The sequence below is a fragment of the Cervus elaphus genome, chromosome 10 (assembly GCF_910594005.1).
Source record: "Cervus elaphus chromosome 10, mCerEla1.1, whole genome shotgun sequence".
Lineage (NCBI taxonomy): Eukaryota > Metazoa > Chordata > Mammalia > Artiodactyla > Cervidae > Cervus > Cervus elaphus.
The window spans coordinates 14,630,979-14,652,192 of record NC_057824.1 but is presented as its reverse complement, the minus strand read 5'-3'; the positions used below and the strand labels follow the sequence as shown (position 1 = coordinate 14,652,192).

At 39.8% G+C, this 21,214-nt stretch overlaps 1 protein-coding gene across 1 annotated transcript in view; it reads right to left on the bottom strand.

Moving 5' to 3' along the window:
* Window positions 1-647: 647 nt before the first annotated feature.
* LOC122702123 (membrane-associated guanylate kinase, WW and PDZ domain-containing protein 2-like) overlaps window positions 648-21,214 on the bottom strand; it is a 44,763-nt gene continuing 24,196 nt past the window's right edge. The window contains exons 2-4 of the mRNA XM_043915619.1: window positions 3,266-3,451; window positions 1,227-1,406; window positions 648-769 (exon numbers count right to left, since the gene is read on the bottom strand). Of these exons, the coding sequence (XP_043771554.1) occupies window positions 648-769; window positions 1,227-1,406; window positions 3,266-3,451 (488 nt within the window). The remainder of the gene's footprint in view (window positions 770-1,226; window positions 1,407-3,265; window positions 3,452-21,214) is intronic.

The following is a 21,214-nucleotide window of genomic DNA, read 5'->3' as shown; positions in this document are numbered from 1 at the left end:
AGTCTTTGTTCTTCTCTGGGCTATATTAAAACCATAAACAGCAGAGGACAACAGACATTTACTTCTCTAAGAAAGGAAATGGGAGAAATCAGAATAGGACTGGGCTTCATGGAAAGAACACTTGTGGCACAGGGAAAATATTTGCTTTGCAACATTCTGAGTGATAAACCTAGAGAGTTCTGGGACTCAAAAACTGGGTCTCACTTCATCTTCACTAACAGGGGAGGCAGGAGATGGGTAGCAGATGTTCACGAAAAGGACCAGTGAGGGTTTTGTTTTCAGAGATATTCCTGTGGGTTGTTCTATTTTTCTCCTTTGAAAGGGTGAAAACAACATGGGAACATGTCCTCATCTCTTTCTTTAATGGCTCCACCTAATTCAGGCTCCCTGTTACACACAAGTCTCAATAGGAAGACAGCATTGATTTTCTATGGCATCCTTTTATTATGGAAGTTCATAGCACCTGATCACATTTGTTCATGATGTGAGATGGAAGGATCTCATTAGACTGTTGGTAGGTGGACATAAAGTAAAATGCAGTGAAAACACTAACCTATATTCATGCTCACAAATTCTTCAGCATTTCCCCCTCCATGCCACTGTTATTCTCTGGGCCATCAGTGACTTGGTGGACATGGCAGCCACATCTAACCACATTCATCTCGATCAGCCTCCAGTCTGCTCTCTAAGGGGCCAACTGAGAGAGAGTCTTGCAAAGCTAATCCAAGGATGTCAGTCCTAAGCTTAAAATCCTCCAAAAACCTCTTTGCTACACTTAAGATAAAGATCAGAATCTATAACATGCCTACAGGACCCTTTAGGGTGGGTCCCCACCACCCATGCTCCCTCTCCCTCACCCCTGACACTGGCTTTATTTCCTCCCTCATGCTTGCATGCTCCCTCCTGCCAAAGGGCCTTACTGCATGCTACTGAATACTGTAAATATTACTCTCTTTAATGTGCTCTTCAGCTAGCTAACCCCTTACTTATCTGCAATCATGCACTGTTTACTCAGGAAAGCTTCTCTTACTGTGAAGGACAGACATCTACATTTGCTAATGAAACTATGTTTATAACACATACACAATCTCAAAATCACACAAAGGTGCACGTGGTAATTTTTACTTTTTGAAAATCTCTCTCCTGCCTGCGTTCTGTCCTGTCCCAAACTCTCTCCTTATACTTCCCTCACTATTCAAAATTAGAAAAAACACAGGAAACTTTACCTATTTTCATGTCCTTGAGGCTGAAGTGGCTGAGGCGGAGCTGGCTGGGCGATGGGACTGTTGGGGGTGGCTGGGCTGGGCTGGGCTGGGCCAGAGGACTCTGCTGGGCCAGGGGGCTGTGCTGCTGGGCCATGGGGCTCTGCTTTTCTGAGCCGGGTGCTGAAGCAGGGCTGTTGAGTTCTGCAGTGGGAAACCAAAGAGGCAAATGAAGTCAGGCTGGCATTTGATAAAGGGCAAGAGGTGGCCAGAGATGGTTCCTCTGCCTCCTCACATGACTCAAGGCTATGGTTCTTGCAGTTTCTGTTAGGCTTTAAGATAACAGCTTAAACTTAGCAAGTTCTAATACGCTCCTAGAATTAGTATTCTTTCATAAATGATAAGGCTGCTGAACAAGGTTATGAACAAAAATCTCTCGTCCTTTGTCAGAAGAAAAGATTACGATAAAAAGTATTAAAACTACGAAAAATAATTCAAAGGACTCTAAAATATATTCTACTTATTCTAGCATTACTTGTTGAAGCAAAGTGTTTCAGCCATACATTTTGGTTGTAATGAGAAGTCCTATCAGTATCCTAAATTTTGGATAAGGAATTAACCGCAAGAAAACAAAATGCTTTTCATAATCCTTTCTTCAGTTCCTTGTTAGTCTTATTTCCTAATAACCCTCTCTGCACTCCATTTCTCCAGAAAGAACATTCGACAGAGGAAAGTTAGTAAGTTGTTCTTTGTTAAAACTGCTTCTTGGTCTTTCTTGTTATAGCATCAAATTTTCATCTGAAATTATCTCTCTGTGTTGGACTAAGAGCAGGAGAGACACATTTCATACAGGAAAAGGGAGAAGCAAATCAGGTTTTTGCAACCAATTTTGCTTGAAGTTGACTCCTGTTGAATATTTTATACATAATGTTGTCTGCATATAACAGGTTAAAATGGTTATTTTTTTTCCTGGGTGACAAAAAAGTGATATATTAGTGTTCCCTTATAAACCACTTTCCTCTTTCTTTGCTCCCACCCTACATTTAAAATTTTATTTTCCACTTGTATCAGCCTCGGCATCGTGGACACTTGGAGCCAGAGGATTCCACGCTGTGGTGGGCGGCCCTGTGCTCTGTTGGATGAGTACAGGGGAGCATTCTTGTCCTTTCCCCACTGGAGAGCAGGAGCATCCCCACCCCAGACATGACAACCAACAAGGTCTCTAGGCATCTCCAAATGCCCCCTGATGGGACAAGATCATCTCTGCTGAGGACAGCTGTTTTATATTTAAAGTCAGGTGGCTACTTGATGCCTGCTTGTTAGATAGTCCCAGATGAAATCAGGAGATGGAGGAAACCAGAGGTGTCCAAGGTGACTGAGCCCATCCCTCTCCACGTGGGACACTGTGGTCCAATCACCAGTGAGCTCCAAAGACTGAGTCCTCAAGTAACAGTACTGAGTCAGCAGCCTCAAACTAGTAATGAACCCACTGTGTCTGGAAATGGTGAACTGATGGTAAATTGATGCTCAGAATTTCGTTGCTCTTTAAGGCATTGCTATGGGTTGTGATGCTTACGACTCCTCAAGCCTCAGGGGGGAGTCCTTGTACAGAGAAATTCAAAAGGCTAGGTGGGAATTTAAAATTCTTATCAGATGCAACATTTTCTAAATGAGCTCTCTTTTTACCACAAAACTTCCTCAAGCTTTTCAAAATCAATCTGACTTTGAAGAATCCTCCAGAGCTTAAGTATTAACATGAATATTTTTTTTTCCTTCAGATTTGTAACTCTGTCATCTCTGTTGAATGGGTTCTGGCTTAATATATAACCATAAAAACAGTACTCCTGGGACCAAAGGGAATGACTGAATAACCCGGTGTCTTGGGATTCACACTAGTTATCTACAACACCACATAGCTTGATCCTGGAATCACTGGTAATGAGTAAATAGGGTATGGGTTGCCTCAGAGTGTTACTTTTTGCAAAATTGGATAACAACTTTGGACATTCTGATATCCCTGACTGCAGCCAGGTGAGCTCCCGGGCCCCGGCTCAGGCACTCACCCTCCTGAGGAATGATGCGAAGGGTGACACTAAGACCCGCATCCTTGATGAGCTTCACGATGTCTGCATGAGGCATGTTGATGATAGACTGGCCGTTCACTGCTAAGATCCGGTCTCCCACTTTTAGCTTTGCACAGCGATCTGCTGGACTCCCATCAATGATGCGTCCGATTTTATGTGGCACAGCTACAAAAACATCCCAAACAGAAACAGGTATCAGGGCCATTACCAGTACAAGTTCTACCTTTGAGTGCCTGCAGCATAGGAAACAACATGATGTCAGAATTCTGCCTTTTGTCAGTCTCTCGAGACTATGATCTTTTCTATCAAACGCAGCCCTGTGCATATAGCTGAGACCAGAGTTTCTACAGTCAAGGCTAAATTCTGTGATGGGCCAATTCCAAACACATGCACCAGAGATTCTCAAACTTTGAGGCAAATTATAATCACCCTAGGATTAAAAATACATCTCTTTGAGTCTCATCCTAGACCTTGTGAATCAGAATGTTCAGGAAGAAGGGGAGGATAATGGATTTTTAAGAAGCTCCTCAAGAGATTCCAATACATACAAAAATTTAGAACCAGGGACGTAGAATACAGTACCCAAAGAGCTCATACTCTAGAGACAAAAATACAGTTTAGAAAAACACAATAAACCTGGGAACTTATATCTACCCTCTTCTATTTTACTAAGAGGAGAAAACAGGAAAGGGAAGAAATACTTACTTATATGGGAATTATACAGCTGATGAAGAAGTTATGACCAACTTCCTACCCAAGTATTAAGGATAAAGGCTGATGCAGTTTTCAACTATTACTTATTCTTTCTGATTCAGTGCAAGTGGTGCTAAGATCTTGTTAATATCTGGTATGTAATGTAGTTCATCAAATTTAAAATTCCACTAAGATATACTTTTCTTTTATGAACCACAAGAAAGAAAAATAGGAAAAAAAAACACCAAATCTCTAGCATTGAAACAGTAACTCCATTTGACAAAGCATGTTCTCTAATTTTTGAAATGTTAAAATATGAAAAATGTGTATTACAATTAATGGAATATGGTGTGTGTCTCTTTAAAACAATGACAATTCATTTTGTCATTATTTATTTATATGCATGGGGAGAGCCAGGTTTGTGGGGATATAGATTTTCTAATGGGTTGATTTGTGTTCAAAGTCAATGTCTGAGTTCCTAGAGGTTAACTATTTTTGGGGTCAGATATCAATAGTGCATGGTGTCCTTATGCGTGCCCTCAAGGTACTGACCGTATAGAAACCTGTTTCTTTTCCTTTTTCCCTTCAAGACAGGAGCCCAGCGGGAAAACTGCCTGTCAACGACTTGCTGCACTCCCTGTGGAAGTCAGGGACTGATTTCATCTGCATAAAGAGGCAAAGACATACTTCACCATTCATTATGCCCCAGGGATGTCTGTTCCTTAAACTCTCAGTCTTGTGTCTGAGATACAGTGAAAGGCAGAACATCAACTAATGACCATGGTAAGGAAGGACAATCAGAGAGTTAATGAACCAGTACCTTGATCATATTTCTGTTGTGAAAGGTTATAGGTAGCATATGAAAATATTGGCCGAGACTGTGTCTCTGAAGTGAAACTCATCATGTTGGAAGCTCAAACACATTTTTATTTACCATAAGCATGGATGGCTTTAATTAAGAACAACTTACTTACAGCATACTGATGATCATCTGAGAATCTCAGGACAATACATTGCTCAAGCAGAAATGTAACAAAAACTCATTCATTTACTAATTGTTTAACATGATATGGGTATTGCAAGGTTGTCTGGCCTTCAGTCATAAATAGAGTGAACTTTCATTCCTGTTTTTGCATTCTTTCATGGCCAAGAGTATCCTGGATCAGTCAATAAATAATAAGATCTCCCTGGTCACACTATGTAATATTGTTATCTATCCTGACCTTTAAACAACTATCTGACCTCTCTGACTTTCTGTATTTCAAAAGTAAAATTAGGATAGTAATATAGTTGAACTCATAGGATGGTTCTGAGAATTAAATGAGTTATCATACATAAAATGACTAAAACAGTCCTTGGCATTAAGAATTGCTCTGTAAGTATTAACTCTTCATTCATTCTTTCTATTACTGTTGTTTTAAAGTGACATCACTATTGATATGTGTGTGCTTGGATATTGGCACCAGCTGAAATTCTGTCTGCATGGGGCAAACCTGTAACACAGCTAAAATGGAAGGAATACTGCTTACTACAGAGCAATATTCCCTAAGTATCAACAGGGGTAAACAGTTCATTTGGGAAAGAGAGGTATGTTTTATGGAAAACAGAGACACCAGCTGAGGTCAAGAGTCCTGTTCGCTTTTCTGAGGTTTCACAAAAAAGGTGTTGCAACAATCTCTATAGGAAAACACCAACTTACAAGTTAAGAGTTAATTATCCAAAGGAAAATGAGCATAGTACAGATCTCTTCTGTATATGATGCATTTTCTGCATTGAACCTCTCTCACACACATACACGCACTTTTAACTACGCTAAGATAAATGCAACTTTATCTTCAGTAAATTATGAGACAGCTGACAGTGTTTTTTTTTTTTTGAGACAGCTGACAGTGTTATCACTGCATGTTTACAGCGTAGGAAACTGAGGCATTAAATAGTCTGCCGTCTGCCCAAGGTCACAGAGGCTAACCGGGGTTTAGAATTCCAGACTGTCAGATGCCACAGCCTGTGTCCTTAACAGAGCCCGGCACTGCCTGTCTCACGGTCACCAACTCCTCCCTCCACTCGAGTGCTCCCTGAGAACCTGGGGCTTTAATTTGGGGAGTGCAGGCTGCCCCTAAGAAGAGAGTCGTAAATGCTTCACCACTGGCCCTGATCCAGAGGAGGGTGAAAGGCAGGAGGTTTGCTTGAAGCGGTTTCTTTGCGGCAGCTCTTTTGAAAGGCAAGGAAGGAGGAGATAGGAAGGGGAGAAGAGGGCAGCAGGGAGAGGAGGAAACAGGAAAATTGGACAGCTCCTCAGATCCCATTTAGCAAGGACTTCACATCGCAGTGTCATTCTTTTGAGGCAATTTCTCTGGGTATTAGAAACAGTCACATTTGAAATGAAATTAAAAAATACATTTCAAAACACATACAAATGATATTTAGATGATTTGCTCTTTTGAATTATTCATGCCTCTGCTCCCCACCATTACTGCGCATCATTTAGAATTTCTGGGCATAAAACTCCAAATGTTTCAAAACAAGATTTCACATACACGCACACAGGCACACTATGCTACTATTTATTAATTTCCAGGCACTGTATTAGGCACTTATTTTAACTCCTTATAACTTCAATGTGAAACAGCTGTAAAAATTTAATAATCATGCTTATTTAACTATTGAGAAAACAACAACAAAAAATGTCAAAGCCTATGACTTGGAAGCTTGGGGTTACTCCCTTCTTTTTTAAATATGTGACAAAGTGAAAGTGAAAGTCGCTCAGTCGAGTCTGACTCTTTGCGACCCCATGGACTATACAGCCCACGGAATTCTCCAGGCCAGAATACTGGAGTGGGTAGCCTTTCCCTTCTCCAGGGAAGAGAAGGGAAAACCCAGGGATCGAATCCAGGTCTCCTGCCTTGTGGGTGAATTCTTTACCAGCTGAGCCACAAGAGGCTGAAAGCAATTTGAATTAAGAGAAGTGAAGGACTGCTTGGTGAAACAGCTTAGGAAACCATGCTTGAGATTTTAAGATGAAAGTTTCATTCTAAATATGTGTATGGTGATAATTCTTTCAAGGTCATTTTCACTTTATTAGGACAGGTAGCATAAAAACTAAAAACCAAGATAAAAGAATGAAAACTAAATTCTATGACAATGTCCTGGAATGATGGAGTGGCTTACATAATATCTGAATGAGTACACAATGCAGAAATGGATGCCCCATCACTGAAGTGCCTGGAATGGCTTTATTCAAATAGTTTGCTATTGGCATGTACTGTCATAAAACCAGTACCTGAAACTCTTGGCAGGTGCAGACAGCCTCACTTCCCTTTATCAGCATTTCCCCTCCATACATAAGCACATCAACTGCTATTCTACAACAAGGGGTAGGCTCAGAGGAGGCTCACTCCGGAAACAAGATGCAGCTCCACTCGCTCAGTCATGAGGTCTACAGAGCTTGTGACCTAAGGACTTTCTGTGCATAGTTAATGAGATTACAGACCATGGAAGAGGCCCTGACCTTGATTTCTATTATTGGGATGAATGGTAGTCATTAATTCTCTGAGAATTGATGATTAAGGTAACTGCTGGAGTGCAGTCCATTTAGACGGCATGCCTCCCAGACATCATCTGTCAGGCAGCAACATAAATCAAGTCTTTGGATCAAGCCTCTTGACACAGTGTTCTTAAGATACACGGATATTTGGGAAAAGCTGCAATATGTCACGAAGCTTTGGGCATACTGACATTGGAAGGGAGACAACATATTACTAGTTGGAAATTTTCCTTTAATTGCAAATCACATAAATTATGGGAAAAAGAAACCGATCTTTTCCTTCTTTATTCGTTTTTGGGTAAAACACTACTGTGCATTTACACTGCAATATGTCTCATATTTTCCTGAGATGAACTGACTCTTCTGGCAATGCTCAACACCGCAAACTTGTTTTAGTAAGAATATTCAGACACAATCAGTTGGACCAGATGGTCTCTAAGTTAGCACTAAAGGTCTGGATTCTTTGCGTGTCTAGCCATAGCCATTACAGGAAGCCACGATCCTCCCTTCTGGCTGTGGCTTTCTCTTCTGGGACCTACTATGGTCTATCCAGACACCTTCAGTCACTGGACAACCAATGAGCTCTTGTGTTCTCCCTTGGGTCAGTTCCCATCAGAAGGTGGGAGGACTTTTCTTGCTCTGGTGGTGTATATTTTCGGAATCTTTTGGTGACGGATTAGTCATGGAATTTTTAGCTGCATCATCCTACTGAAGGGAATAGTGGATCTTCCTCCCACCTTTCCCCCTAATATTTCCTTGTTGTTTTATACGTATCTCATTTCAGAAAAGGAAGAACCTGTGACTCATGTTTACATTTAATTATTTCCTTGTTATCGGACCCCACGAAGTAGAGTTGTATGTTGAGGAAAGCGTTAGATGGGGAAAGTGAATTCTGCATCATTCATGTCAAACTTACAAGGGAGAAGTTTCTGAAATGAAAGTGACAAAAATAAATTCTTCAAAGGCAATCAACAGTATCAATTCTCATTAGCTCACAATTCCACTAATTTGTGAAGGTTAAACAACATGCCATTAGCTTTAAGAGGCGACAGAAGTTAGTCTGGGTTTAGAATCTATGACCTGACACGAAAAGAATTTTTTTTAAACTAGATGATTCCAGTTGGTTTTCTTAAAATCACCTGTAAAAATTATCTATTGCCTAGTTTTAAAATTGTGGGTCAGGGTAGGAAAATCAGTAGTTCTATCAATAGCATATTCCTGCACAGTATCTTCTGAGTAACAGGCAAAATGCTAGGTACAGTGGGGAAGACAATAATAAAATAAATGCATGGCATTTGCCCTCAAGAAACTCCCAGTCCAGGTGCATAGACCAGGGGTAATCATATCAAATATTTAAAACACAACACAAGTGGAAAATGTGTGGTGCAAGTAACATACAAGAGTAGGAAGGTGGGATGGATTACTGCGTCCAGGTGTGGACTTACAGACTGATAAGGAAAAGGAAGCCACTCTGGGGAAGACAGGGCACATGGCCCCTCGGCTAAGTGGCAGCTCCCTTAGTGAAAAACTCATGACAGTAAAGGGGGTGCCATCACATCCATGCGAGAGATGCACAGAGAGGATGCTATGCGGACGGGGTCCCTCCAACCATCACTATGCTTCCATGTTTCCCCGAGAGCCTAAATATGATGCCTCTGCCCAGCTTCTCCAGATATACAGAACAACAGAAGAGTAATTGTCACAGGATATTTCTAATATATGATAATTGATTCTGATTTTTTATGGGGGGGGGGTCCTTCGGAAAGCTAAGCCTAGTGCTAATCTTGCTCATTTTCCATCTCTCTCCTTCCTAGAAGTCCCGAATGAGAATGTTCTATTGTGACAAGCCCATTCAGCTAGATTCTCTCCCTTCCTGCAGTGTGACACAATGTCCTTCGAAAGAGATTTTCTAGGTTGTCAGGGGGCGAAGATGTGGGGAAAACATGTGTTTGGTATTTTAAAAAAAAATTTGTGGTAAAATTAAGAAAAAAACAGACTGCATGACTTGTTTTCCTCTAGAAGTCTGTAAAATTCAGATTTCCAAAAATGAAAACGTCTTCTCTGAATTTCATAGCCAAATAACTTGCAATCCAAAATCGAGCAGCTGGTGTTTTAAGGACTGCAGATTCCAAAAGTGCACTTTCCCCTCTCCAGCTCCCATTAGTCATTCTCTTGTGGTTGAACAGTTTAGTCACCCTGCAGGTGGTAACAAGCAAGACAGTCAGATGAGAGAATGGGGAGAGGGCCCCACCACTGGCATTTTGGGAAGCCTGCTGATTTCGTGTTTCAAGGGGCAGAAAGACCACCTAAAAAGTTAACCACACGGCTGAAAAGGAGTAGACACTCATCAACTGTACCTTACATTTATGCTATTACTTTCCTGACAGTGAACTGGTAACCAAAAGAAAACTCATCACATTAGGAAATGTAATTAGCTATTATTTGACCATCCCATCCTGGAACACGAGGTTGAGTTAGCAACCTCATCTTGTTTGGAAAGATTTGGTGAACTTGTAGGCACAGGCCCGATTTCATGCATGTGCGACCTATACACAGATTTCTACACTCAAAAGGGTCTTGTGTTTGGTTCAGTGGTGTACTTTCAACATCCTCATCTTCTTAACAATTTCTAAATAAGGACATCATGCTTTCATTTTCCACTGAAAATGAATATGGGTGCTGAAAATTATATAATTGATCAAATCCGCTATGAATATACAATGGAGGTGACAAACAGATTCAATGGATTAGATCTAGTAAACAGAGTACCTGAAGAACTATGGGCAGAGGTCCGTAATATTGTTCAGGGGGCAGCAAACAAAACCATCCCCAAGGAAAAGAAATGCAAGAAGGCAAAATGGTTGTCTGAGGAGGCTTTACAAATAGCCGAGGAAAGAAAAGCAAAAAGCAAGGGAGAAAGGGAACGGTATACCAAACTAAATCCATAGTTCCAGAGAATAGCAAAGAGGCCTTCTTCAATGAACAAAGAAATAGAGGAAAACAACAGGAAGGGTAAGACTAGAGATCTCTTCAAGAAAACTGGAGTTATCAAAGGAACATTTCATTCAAAGATGGGCACAATAAAGGACAGAAACAGTAAAGACCTAATAGAAGCTGACGAGATCAAGAAGAGATGGAAAGAATACACAGAAGAACTGTACAAAAAAGATCTTCTTAATGACCTTGATAACCATGATGGTGCAGTCTCTCACTCAGAGCCAGACATTTTGGGGTGCGAAGTCAACTGAGCCTTAGAAAGCTCTATTGCCAATAAAATACTAGTGAAGATGATGGAATTCCAGCAGTTATTTAAAATTCTAAAATATGATGTTATTAAAGTGTTGCATTCAATATCTCAGCAAATTTGGAAAACCCAGCAGTGGCCACAAGACTGGAAAAGGTCAATCCTCATCCTAATTCCCAAGAAGTGTAGTACTAAAAAATGTTCAAAACACTGGACAATTGCACTCATATTCATCTCATGCTAGTAAGGTCATGCACAAAATCCTCTGAGCTAGGCTTCAGCATTTCATGAACCAAGAACTTCCAGATGTTCAAGCTGGGTGTAGAAAAGGCAGAGGAACCAGAGATCAAATTGCCAACATTCGCTGGATCATAGAGAAAGCAAGGGAATTCCAGAGAAACATCTACCTCTGTTCCATTGACTACACTAATGCCTTTGACTGTGTGGATCATAACAAAAGTTGGAAAACTCATAAAGAGATGGGGAAAGGGGTACCAGACCATCTTATCTGAGAAGCAACAGTTAGAAGCGTGAATGGAACAACTGAATTGTTCAGGATTGAGAAAGGAGTACAACAAGGCTGTTTATTGTCACCCTGTTTATTTAACATATACACAGAGCACTTCATGAGAAGTGCCAGGCTGGGTGAGTAATAAGCTGGACTCAAGATTGCCAGGAGAAACTCAACAACCTCAGATATGTGGATGATACCACCTTAATGGCAGAAAGCGAAGAGGAACTAAAGAGCCTCTTGATGAGGGTGAAGGAAGAGAGTGAAAAAGCTGGCTTAAAACTCAGTATTAAAAAAAACTAAAATAATGACATCCAGTCCCATCACTCAAGGCAAACAGAAGTGGAAAAGGAGGAAGCAGTAACAGATTTCCTCTTCTTGGGTTCTAAAATCACTGCAGATAGTGACTGCAGCCATGAAATTAGAAGACAATTGTTTCTTGGCAGGAAAGCTATGACAAACCTAGACGGTGTGTTAAAAAGCAAAGATATCACTTTGCTGACAAAGGTCCATATGGTCAAGGCTATGGTCTTTCCAGTAGTCATGTACAGATGTGAGAGCTGGACAGAAAAGAAGGCAGAGCATTGAAGAATTGATTCTTTTGAATTGTGGTGCTGGAGAAGACTCTTGAGAGTCCCTTGGAAGGCAAAGAAATCAAACTAGTCAATCTTAAGGGAAATCAACCCTGAAGGCTCATTAGTAGGAGTGATGCTGAAGCTGAAGCTCCAGTACTTTGGCCACCTGATGTGAAGAGGTAACTCATTGGAAAAGATCCTGATGCTGGGAGAGATAGAAGACAGAAGGAAAGGCAACAGAGGATGAGTTGGTTGGATGGCATCACCGATTAAATAGACATGAACTTGGGCAAACTCCAGGCGTTGGTGTGGGACAGGGAAGCCTGGGGTGCTGCAATCCATGTGGTTGTGAAGAATCAGACACAATTTGGCTACTGAACAATAACAACAACAACGTGACTATATTCATAGTATATTTTGTCATCATACCACTACGTTATCATTTCAGTGTTTGCAATGGAAGGTGTAAACGAGAATATGGTATGTTATCAAGAAAAATTATCCCAAAGGATGGTGGAGGAAGAAGCAAAAACAATTTCTTTCTCCAGTGGTCGCTGCATTTCTCATTCCCATGCACATCATTAGAAGAGATAGTCCAAATAATTGCTGCTATTTATATTCTTAAAGATCTTTGATTCTTTGCGTGTTGATTCAAGAGGCCTAAAAATTACCTTAATTCTCTTATTTCATTAAATATTCATATAAGTCACTCATTACTGAGCATCTGCTAAGCATATATCCTTCTTTCTCTTTTTTTAAATAGATTTTTACTGTTACCACGACATTTTAGGGCTTCCCTGGTGGCTCAGACAGTGAACAATCTGCCTTCAATGCAGGAGACTCGGGTTCTCATGGGCAGAGGAGCCTGGTAGGCTACAGTCCATGGGGTCCCAAAGAGTTGGACACGACTAAGTGACTAACACACCATTTGAAGGAGTTTGTGTATTCTTTGTATACTATTTATATCCCTCATCATCTGACAAAACATCTAGACATGAGAGTGGCAGGAGTTAAAGAAACTTCAGAATAGTCACGCCCCTCAAATCTGCAGGTGGCCAGAAAGGCATGCATGTGGGTATGTGGAGCTGGAGAGGGAGAAGATAGGGAAACACTTCCATTTCTAGATATCACTGTAGAAATACATTTCACTTTACTGTATATCCCAGGAAGTCCTTTTTTCCCTTGCTAATTTCCAGGCAGCTGGGACATTCTTTTTATTACCTGTTTTGGTCTGAAATTGACATAGAAAATGTGTCCTTCTAAGTCAAACATCAACTCTACTCAACATTTTTTGCATTTTCCTCCAAAAATTCTGTAAAGGATACATATTTCCACCACTGAGTTAAATCAGTGACCCAAGATTTTCCCGTTATGGAGTAAAAACTAAAAATAGAGCTACTATATGACCCAGATATCTCACTCCTGGGTATCTACCTGAAGAAAACCATAATTTATAAAGAAAAAAGTACCCCAAAGTTCACTGCAGCACTATTTACAACAGCTAGGATATGGAAGCAACCAAGCTATCAACAGAGAAATGGATAAACAAGATGTGTTACATATATACAATGGAATATTACTCAGCCATAAAAGAAACACTGTTGTGTCATTTACAGAGATGTGGACAGACCTAGAGACTATTATATAGAATAAGTATGTCAGAAAGAGAATATTGCTTACATGTGGAGTCTAAAAAAATGGTACAGATGAACTACCTGCAAAGCAGAAATAGAGACAACAGACATAGAGAACAAAGTTACAGATACCGAGGAGGAGAGAGGTGGTGGGATGAACTGGGAGATTGGGATTGATGCATATATACTACTATGTATAAAATAGATAACTGATGAGAACCTGTTGAATAGCACAGGTAACTCCACTCAGTTCTCTGGGGTGACCTAAATGGGAAGGAAGTCTAAAAAAGAGGGGACATATGTATATGTGTAACTGATTCATCTTTCTATATAGCAGAAACTAACACAACATTTTATATTTCAATAAAAATTTAAAAAAAATGAAAGTTTGAATTTATTTTGTCAAAAAAAACCACAAACAAACCCCAGGTGAATTCCTTTTGTTCTCCAAGGTGGAATACATAGTCAGTAAATCCTGAGTCTTTTTTGATGCACTCTTTCCTTTTGCTAAAGCACATCCTATAGTATCTTCCTATAGAAACTATACACGGCAGAAAGTAATGGTTCAGTATTTAATGTTTGAAAACATCTTCAGCTTTACCTTCTCATTTGAAATAAAACTCTGGCTTTGAATTCTAGGTTGTATGAAATTTGAGATTTAAAAATCCCTTTTTCCTTAGAAATTTGCTGGCATTGTTCTACTGTCTTCTAACATCCAGTGTTGCTACTGAGATGTCTGAACTCCTTAGGATTTTTTTCCCTTGTATACAACCTACTTATTTTTCTGTTTCCTTTCAGAAATGTTTATGATTGTCCTTGTACGTTTTGTGATCTAAAGTTTTGCAGTGATGCATTCTGGTTCATTTCAGTATGGAGACATTTCTTTTAGTGTTGCTTTAGGGAACTTTTATTATAATAATCTTTGATAACTTCCATTCTGTTTCTCCGCTCTTTCTCTGTGAAACTCTTGGTAGTTAGACATTGACTTCCTGTATTGACCTGCTAATTTTATCATCTCTTTCATTCTGTTTCTTTTTGTCCTACTGCCAGTGAAACCCCTTTACTCTAACTTTCAATCCTTCTGTTGAATTTTTAACTTTAGGCAAGATATTTCTGATTCCTAAGAATTCTTTCTTTAATCATATCATTCTTTTTTTTTTATAGCATTCTATACTTATTTTATGATGGTAATATTCTCTATCTATGTATGTAAGTGAGTGATCTTTGAAGTTTGCTATTGTTCCATTTTTCCTTTTATTCTTTCATTAATTTGCTTGCTTTTCTGTTTTAAAAATACAAATTTCATGTCTGGTGGCCATGGTTGTTGTTTTCCATTCTTCCCAAAGTTTCCAAAGTTCTGAGCTGGTCTGAGTTTCTAAGAGAAAATGAGCAGATCAGTGCTTTTCATTTCTCTTTTTGGTTTCCTTTGTCTTACTAAATGAGTTGCCATATTTTTGTCTTTAAAGTATCTTCCCCATTCATAGCCATCCCTTTCTTCTTCATTTACCACCATTTTATTGGTGTCTAAGAAATGGGAAAAGATAAATCTTAATGACATCATTAATTAGAACTTGAAAATATCTTCTGTAAATTTTATTTTATTTTCTGCAATCAATGTTGGCATACCAGTTAAAGACTTGGAATCTATTTGGGGAAAAAATATCAATATTTTATGGACCCAAACTTTAAAAGTCCTGCTGTTTCCTGTAGCCCTGACAGATAAAATATAAAAGATAACTGACTTCTTTTCAAGAGTTCAGAACATGTCATAAAATTACATTTCATCGACTCCAGGTATTGTGTTAAAAATGTTCAATGAAACCACACTTTCTTTCCTCTATATGTCTCAACTGCCTTTGAGAATTCACACCCATCAATGTACTTGGCTTTCAGTAATTTCTCAGCAGGCCTAATAGAAATGGTTGATAGTTACAAGCCGGTGTTGCTGACAAGCCATGTTTCTCATTTTTACAGATGCGGCGTATTCTATCTCTGCCATCTCCGTTTTCCTTTTATAGCTTCTGAAATTGTGTTTTGTAAAAAGTAACTTGGCTATCTTCACACAGTTTCCCTGTTACAATAGGTAAATGTCAAAAGCAATCAGGTGCAATATCAGCTTTTCATTGTATTCCCCTAAGCCCTCAGGTAGATAATAACTTCTTGCAATATTTTCTTAATGTAAACGGAAACAGATACTAACCCAGGCAAATGATCCCTCCTGAGCCAGCTGTCCTTTTCAATATGTTATCCAGAAGATTACATGAATATTTATCGGCTGTTTAGTTTCTCACAGAAGTCAAAGTTTCACTAACAGGTATGTCACGTTTCACCTTGAAATAATGCAATTTTGCATGACTGGATAAAACATGAATAGACCCTCAAGCAAAGGGTTCAAGAGCTAGAAGATCTTGATCATACATTAATTTGAAAACAACTTTCAGTGTGACCTCTGGACGGCCAAATAAATCATGTCAGTTTCCTTATCGGAAACGTGAGACCATTACTGCATATAATTTTTCTTTCTTATCCTTATCTTTCTTACCCAACTATTACACATTTTAACTTCATTTGAATTTCAGCTTATATGTATTTTATCTAATCCCTTGTACTTTAAAGCATAGCAATTATATGTATTTTCATTTTTACTAAGCAGACATACATCTTCATGATAACTTCACTTGAGATCATCATCATAGGGTGATTTTTATTACTCTACCAGGAGAAATGATTGAGAATTGAAAAAACAAAGGCTGAAGAACCTCAAAATGTGTTCCCTTGTCCAAAATGAAACACCAATTACAGTCTACAGGGAAGAGACCAAAAGTGAAAAAGAAGGTATAAGGATGGCAAAAGTGTGCATGAAAAGATCCTCGATATCATTAGTTTTAGAATAGCTAAAAAAAAAAAAAAAATCAACGAAGCCTGGAAACAGGAAGTACTGGCAAGGGTGTGGCTCATCTGGAGCCCTCATCCAGGGAAGTACCAAATAAAACAGTCATGCTGGAAAGTGGTACCACATGAACCAGCAATTCCACCCCTGGATATTTACCCAAGTAAAACAAAAACCTATTGCCACACAAAACCTGTATGAAAAGGTACGTAGTTGCTTTATTCATAATCACCCAAAACAAGAAACAACCAGAATATCTTTCAACTGGGAATGGATAAGCAGGCTATGGTACGTTCACACGAAGGAATACTATTCAGCAATTTAAAAGGATCTGATATTGACACATGAAACAACCTGAGTGTATCTAAAATGCATTCTGCTAAGTGGTTACATACTGAGTGATTCCATTTACATGGGAAAAGGCAAAATTACAGAACAGAAAACAAATCCGTGGCTGCCTGTGCTGGGAGTGGGCGGAGGGCTTGACTTCCCTGTGGTTGTGGTTACAAAACCAGACACAGAATTTGTCAAAATTCACAGACTATCGACTAAAAATGGTACAGTTTACTATCTACAAGTAAACCTTGAAAATGAGAGAAAAGTAAAAAAATCAGGGAGTGATAAAGAAACGGTTTTGGGTGGAAATAAATAGAGAGTAGTTAAAAGAAGTACTGTCGAATGAGCAGGAGAAAGGAGGTGGGAAGAGGACAGCATAGAGGAGGAGGAAATGCTGCCCACGTGCATTTGAAAGGTGAACAGGACTCTTCCAGGTGGGCAAGGCTGGGGAGAGCATCACAGTCCCAGGTGATGTGACTGGCAAAGGCACAGATCTGTGAGTCTGCGGTGTGGGTACAGGGTTGCCACCAGCATAAACAGTTGAGCCTCAGGAAGAAGGTGAGAGGGGACAGATTATGGCAGGCCTTAGTGGTTGTGGCCAAGGGTTTGGAATTTATCTGAAGGCCAACTGAGAAGTCACTAATGATGTAGGAGAGACATGATATCATCAGACTTGTTGTTTTAGAAGGAGTACCAGAGTGGAGGTATGAAGGTTGGACGAAGGGTGGGAGGGTGGGAAGAAGGCTGGAGGCAGGGAGGACATATAAAGGCCATTGCAACGCTCAGGGCTGTGCAGCCCAACATGGTAGCTACTCGCCACAAACAGCTATTTCAATTAATTGAAAGACAATTAAAAATCTAATTCCTCAGGCACAGTAGTCTCATTTCCAGTGCTCCCTAACCACATGAGCATGGCTAGTGGTTACAGTATTGTTTAGTGCAAGACAGAACACTGGCATCATTGCAGAAAGTTCTACTGCAAAGTGCTAATCTAGAGCCTCTTCTAAGCCTTGGCAGTGGAAGTAGGGAGGTCCTGATGTATCCAAGGTCTTTTATTTGGAAAACATGTTTGGGTAATAGCTTGCATTAGTCTCTCAAGTATGGAAGATGCAGTTGTGTATAAACTCAGCTAGGATACGAACTTAGGTACTAGGAGGCCTGCTTTAAAGCTTGTGAGTATATACACTGATTGGAGCTGAAAGTATACCGATCAGCCTTCTCTTAACCACTAAGCCCCAGGAAGCATCACTATCAGTGACTAACTTTATACTAGCAACTGGATGTTTGTGTCCTCTCCAAATTCATATGTTGAAACCTAATCCCCAAAGTGACAATTATTTGGAGATGGGGCCCTGGGAGGTGATTAGGTCATGATACTGGAGCCCTCATGAATGGGATTAGTGCCCTTATGAATGGAATCACACAGAGCTCCCTTATCCCTTCCACCATGTGAGGGGCAGTGAGAAGACACTGTCTATGAAGCTAGCTCTCACCAGTCTCTGAATCTGTCAGTGCCAGGATTGTGGACTTCCCAACCTCCAGAACTGCGAGTAATACATTTCTATAAACTGGTGTTTACAAGCTACCTGTGTGTGGCCTTCTATTAGAGAAGTCTGCACAGGTTAAGACACTTGGCAAACAATACAATAAAGGTTTCATTGTATTTGAATTTTATCAAATGTCTACAGGAATTTAAGCTAAGTTTCATCTTGCTGTTCATCTAGCATGTCTAAAACACATTTGAATGAAGACGTCTAAGTGGAAATATTCCTCTACCTCATGTTCTTTCAACTGTTCTCTGTCAGAACACCCTTTAAACTACATGCTCTTGTTTACTGGGAGACCCTTCTCTATGATGAGTCCATAAAAACGTATCTATATTGTGAACAGTCTCCAAACAGAAGGTTTTGGGCACCTCAGCCTTGAGAAAGCAGATGGGTTCATCAGGTGCCCAACATCTGGGCATGTTTGTGGAGCAAACTGTTGTCTGGCTTAGAGAAAGAGGATCTGGAAGAGATCACACTGGGAAATGAATATGCCAGTAGCAGGCCCCACTATTTAGTTAATTTTCTTTGGCTCAGTGTACACGTTTGGAATGCCTAGTGATCATCAACCCAGAGGAGGCTGCCTGATTAATTTTTAGGAATAATTCTAACCAAAGACTGCCAATGGTTTGTTTGGGAAAAAATCCAGCATAAATGTCAAAATTATTGGTGGTCGAGTGAACAAACAAAGAGAACTCTTACCAGAATTTGGTATGGCAGGGAGGATTTGGGTATAGGCACTCTCTGAGTCCTTGGTGAAAGCAGGGCCATAAAGAGAAATGCTATTTATCCCAGCCCAAGTGGGAAAATATTTCCTAATGACACCCTTTCAACATAGCTAGAAAATGGGGATTAAATAACTGTCCTGTATTCACTTAACAACATGCTTTTAAAATAGTTGTCTTTGTGGAATCAGCTTTTTTTATGTGGTTGATTGTTGGGAAAAAAGAAGAAAAACAAAATCACAGAGAATTTAATCCAACACGAGGCCCTGAATGGATCATAAAGAAAATATGCCTCTTGCAAAAGTGAAATGTAGGCTCAGAATTTGTTTGAACCTCATGGGCATCTTCTGCTGGTAGAGGCAGCTCCTGTGCACCTAGTCTGGGCTCTTTTCACAGCTGTGATCTCCCTGTACCATCCAGGGAATAACAAGGACTTGCAGGATATAAGCCCAGAGGAAGCAATAGCTAAGAAGACATTCACCTTCTGCAGCTGCCTGGAGAGAGACTTTGAACGCAATGATAAAACCCTCCTGAAAAATAACTCCTAGTGGGGAAAAGTTATGATTTATGAGCTCCATTCAGATAAGAAAAATGGTCAAGAATATTTTTTAAAAATGCAATATGAGCACTCACAGATTTTTTTTCTTTTTTGATAGGTTGCACTGTTCCTCTTCTTGAAAATAAATAATAATGATGTTGTGTCTCTCTGGATTTATTATTATTATTTTACAGTTTAATGATCTTTAAATTTGTTAGTGCTAAGAAAATAAAATGCTTACATTTGTTTTTGCATTTTAGTCAATACATGTGTGGCTGTTTGGCTATCAGAGGACTTAGAGTTTGATGCAAAATCTCTTCTCGTTTTGTTGTTGCTTGCCAGTTGTTTACTGTTAAGACCTAGGCAGCCGAGTTTTAATTTGGGAACAAAGCTAGTCATGTGCAGGACTGAAAAAAAAATTGAATTTAATCAATAGGTTCTAGTCACCTGGTTTTAGTTGGGTATGATCTTATGAAGAAGTAATGTGATTCAGAGGTTGTTCACTTGGAACAGATAGGGGTTACTTTGTTAACGAGGACTGTGAAGTGAATAAATAATTTGAAGTCATACTTTTTTCTAAGGATTTTGGGCTGCCTTCCAAACCATCCTGCTTAGGATGGTATCATTACCACTGAGATGGTGTTCATATAGATGGATGGCCATTTCCGGAACAGTCGGTGCCAGGACGAGGGGGATCGGGGAGCACACTGAGGCCTGCAGCCTGGCCCTTCAGAGGATAAGGGTTTGGCCACCCAGACACTCATGATTAGAGGTCTTCCCGGGGCATTTCCCTGGTTCACCAGGGCCTGATTCCTTAGAGGGCTCTCTCACCTAAGACTTCACCAGGCCCTTAGCTGCTGCGGAATCATTCACTTAGGCTAAGTACAACTGATGGGAAATCTGTATAGAATCTGGGACCTTGTTACAGTCTTACTCTCTTATGGTATAATTTCTCAGGCTGCACAAGGCCCAACTTGCAAACATTTCCTTCCCTGAGTTCTATGCTCATTCTCAGAGATATGTCTTGCTGCCTTTAAGGGACAGAACAGCTAGGTTTAGGTATATAGAGAGTTGGAGCAGAGAACATTCATACTTTGATGAGGGCAGGGCTGGATCACTGTATGAGGGTCCAATCCAACCCTATCCCACCAACATAAATTATGTGACAAATCCTTGAAGAGCATACTACCAGGAACTGTAAGGGATTTAAAGAAATGTCATAATTCTTGCCCTTAAGGAACTTCCATTTAGGGTTAGCAAAACATATGAAAAGTAAAATGATAGTGAGAGTAATAAGTCATGATAAGAGAAAGGAAATCACAGAGCAGTCAAAAATCAAGAGGTTTGAAGACAAAAAAAAAAAAAAGAAGAAGAAGAATTTCATATAAGAACTGTAGAACCAGTCATCTTTTCTGACCACAGTGCAGTAAGATTAGATCTCAATTACAGGAAAAAAATTGTTAAAACTTCAAACATATGGAGGCTAAATAACACGCTTCTGAATAACCAACAAATCATAGAAGAAATCAAAAAAGAAATCAAAATATGTATAGAAATGAATGAAAATGAACACAGAACAACCCAAAACCTATGGGACACTGTAAAAGCAGTGCTAAGGGGAAGGTTCATAGCATTACAGGCTTACATCAAGAAACAAGAAAAAAACCAAATAAATAACCTAACTCTACACCTAA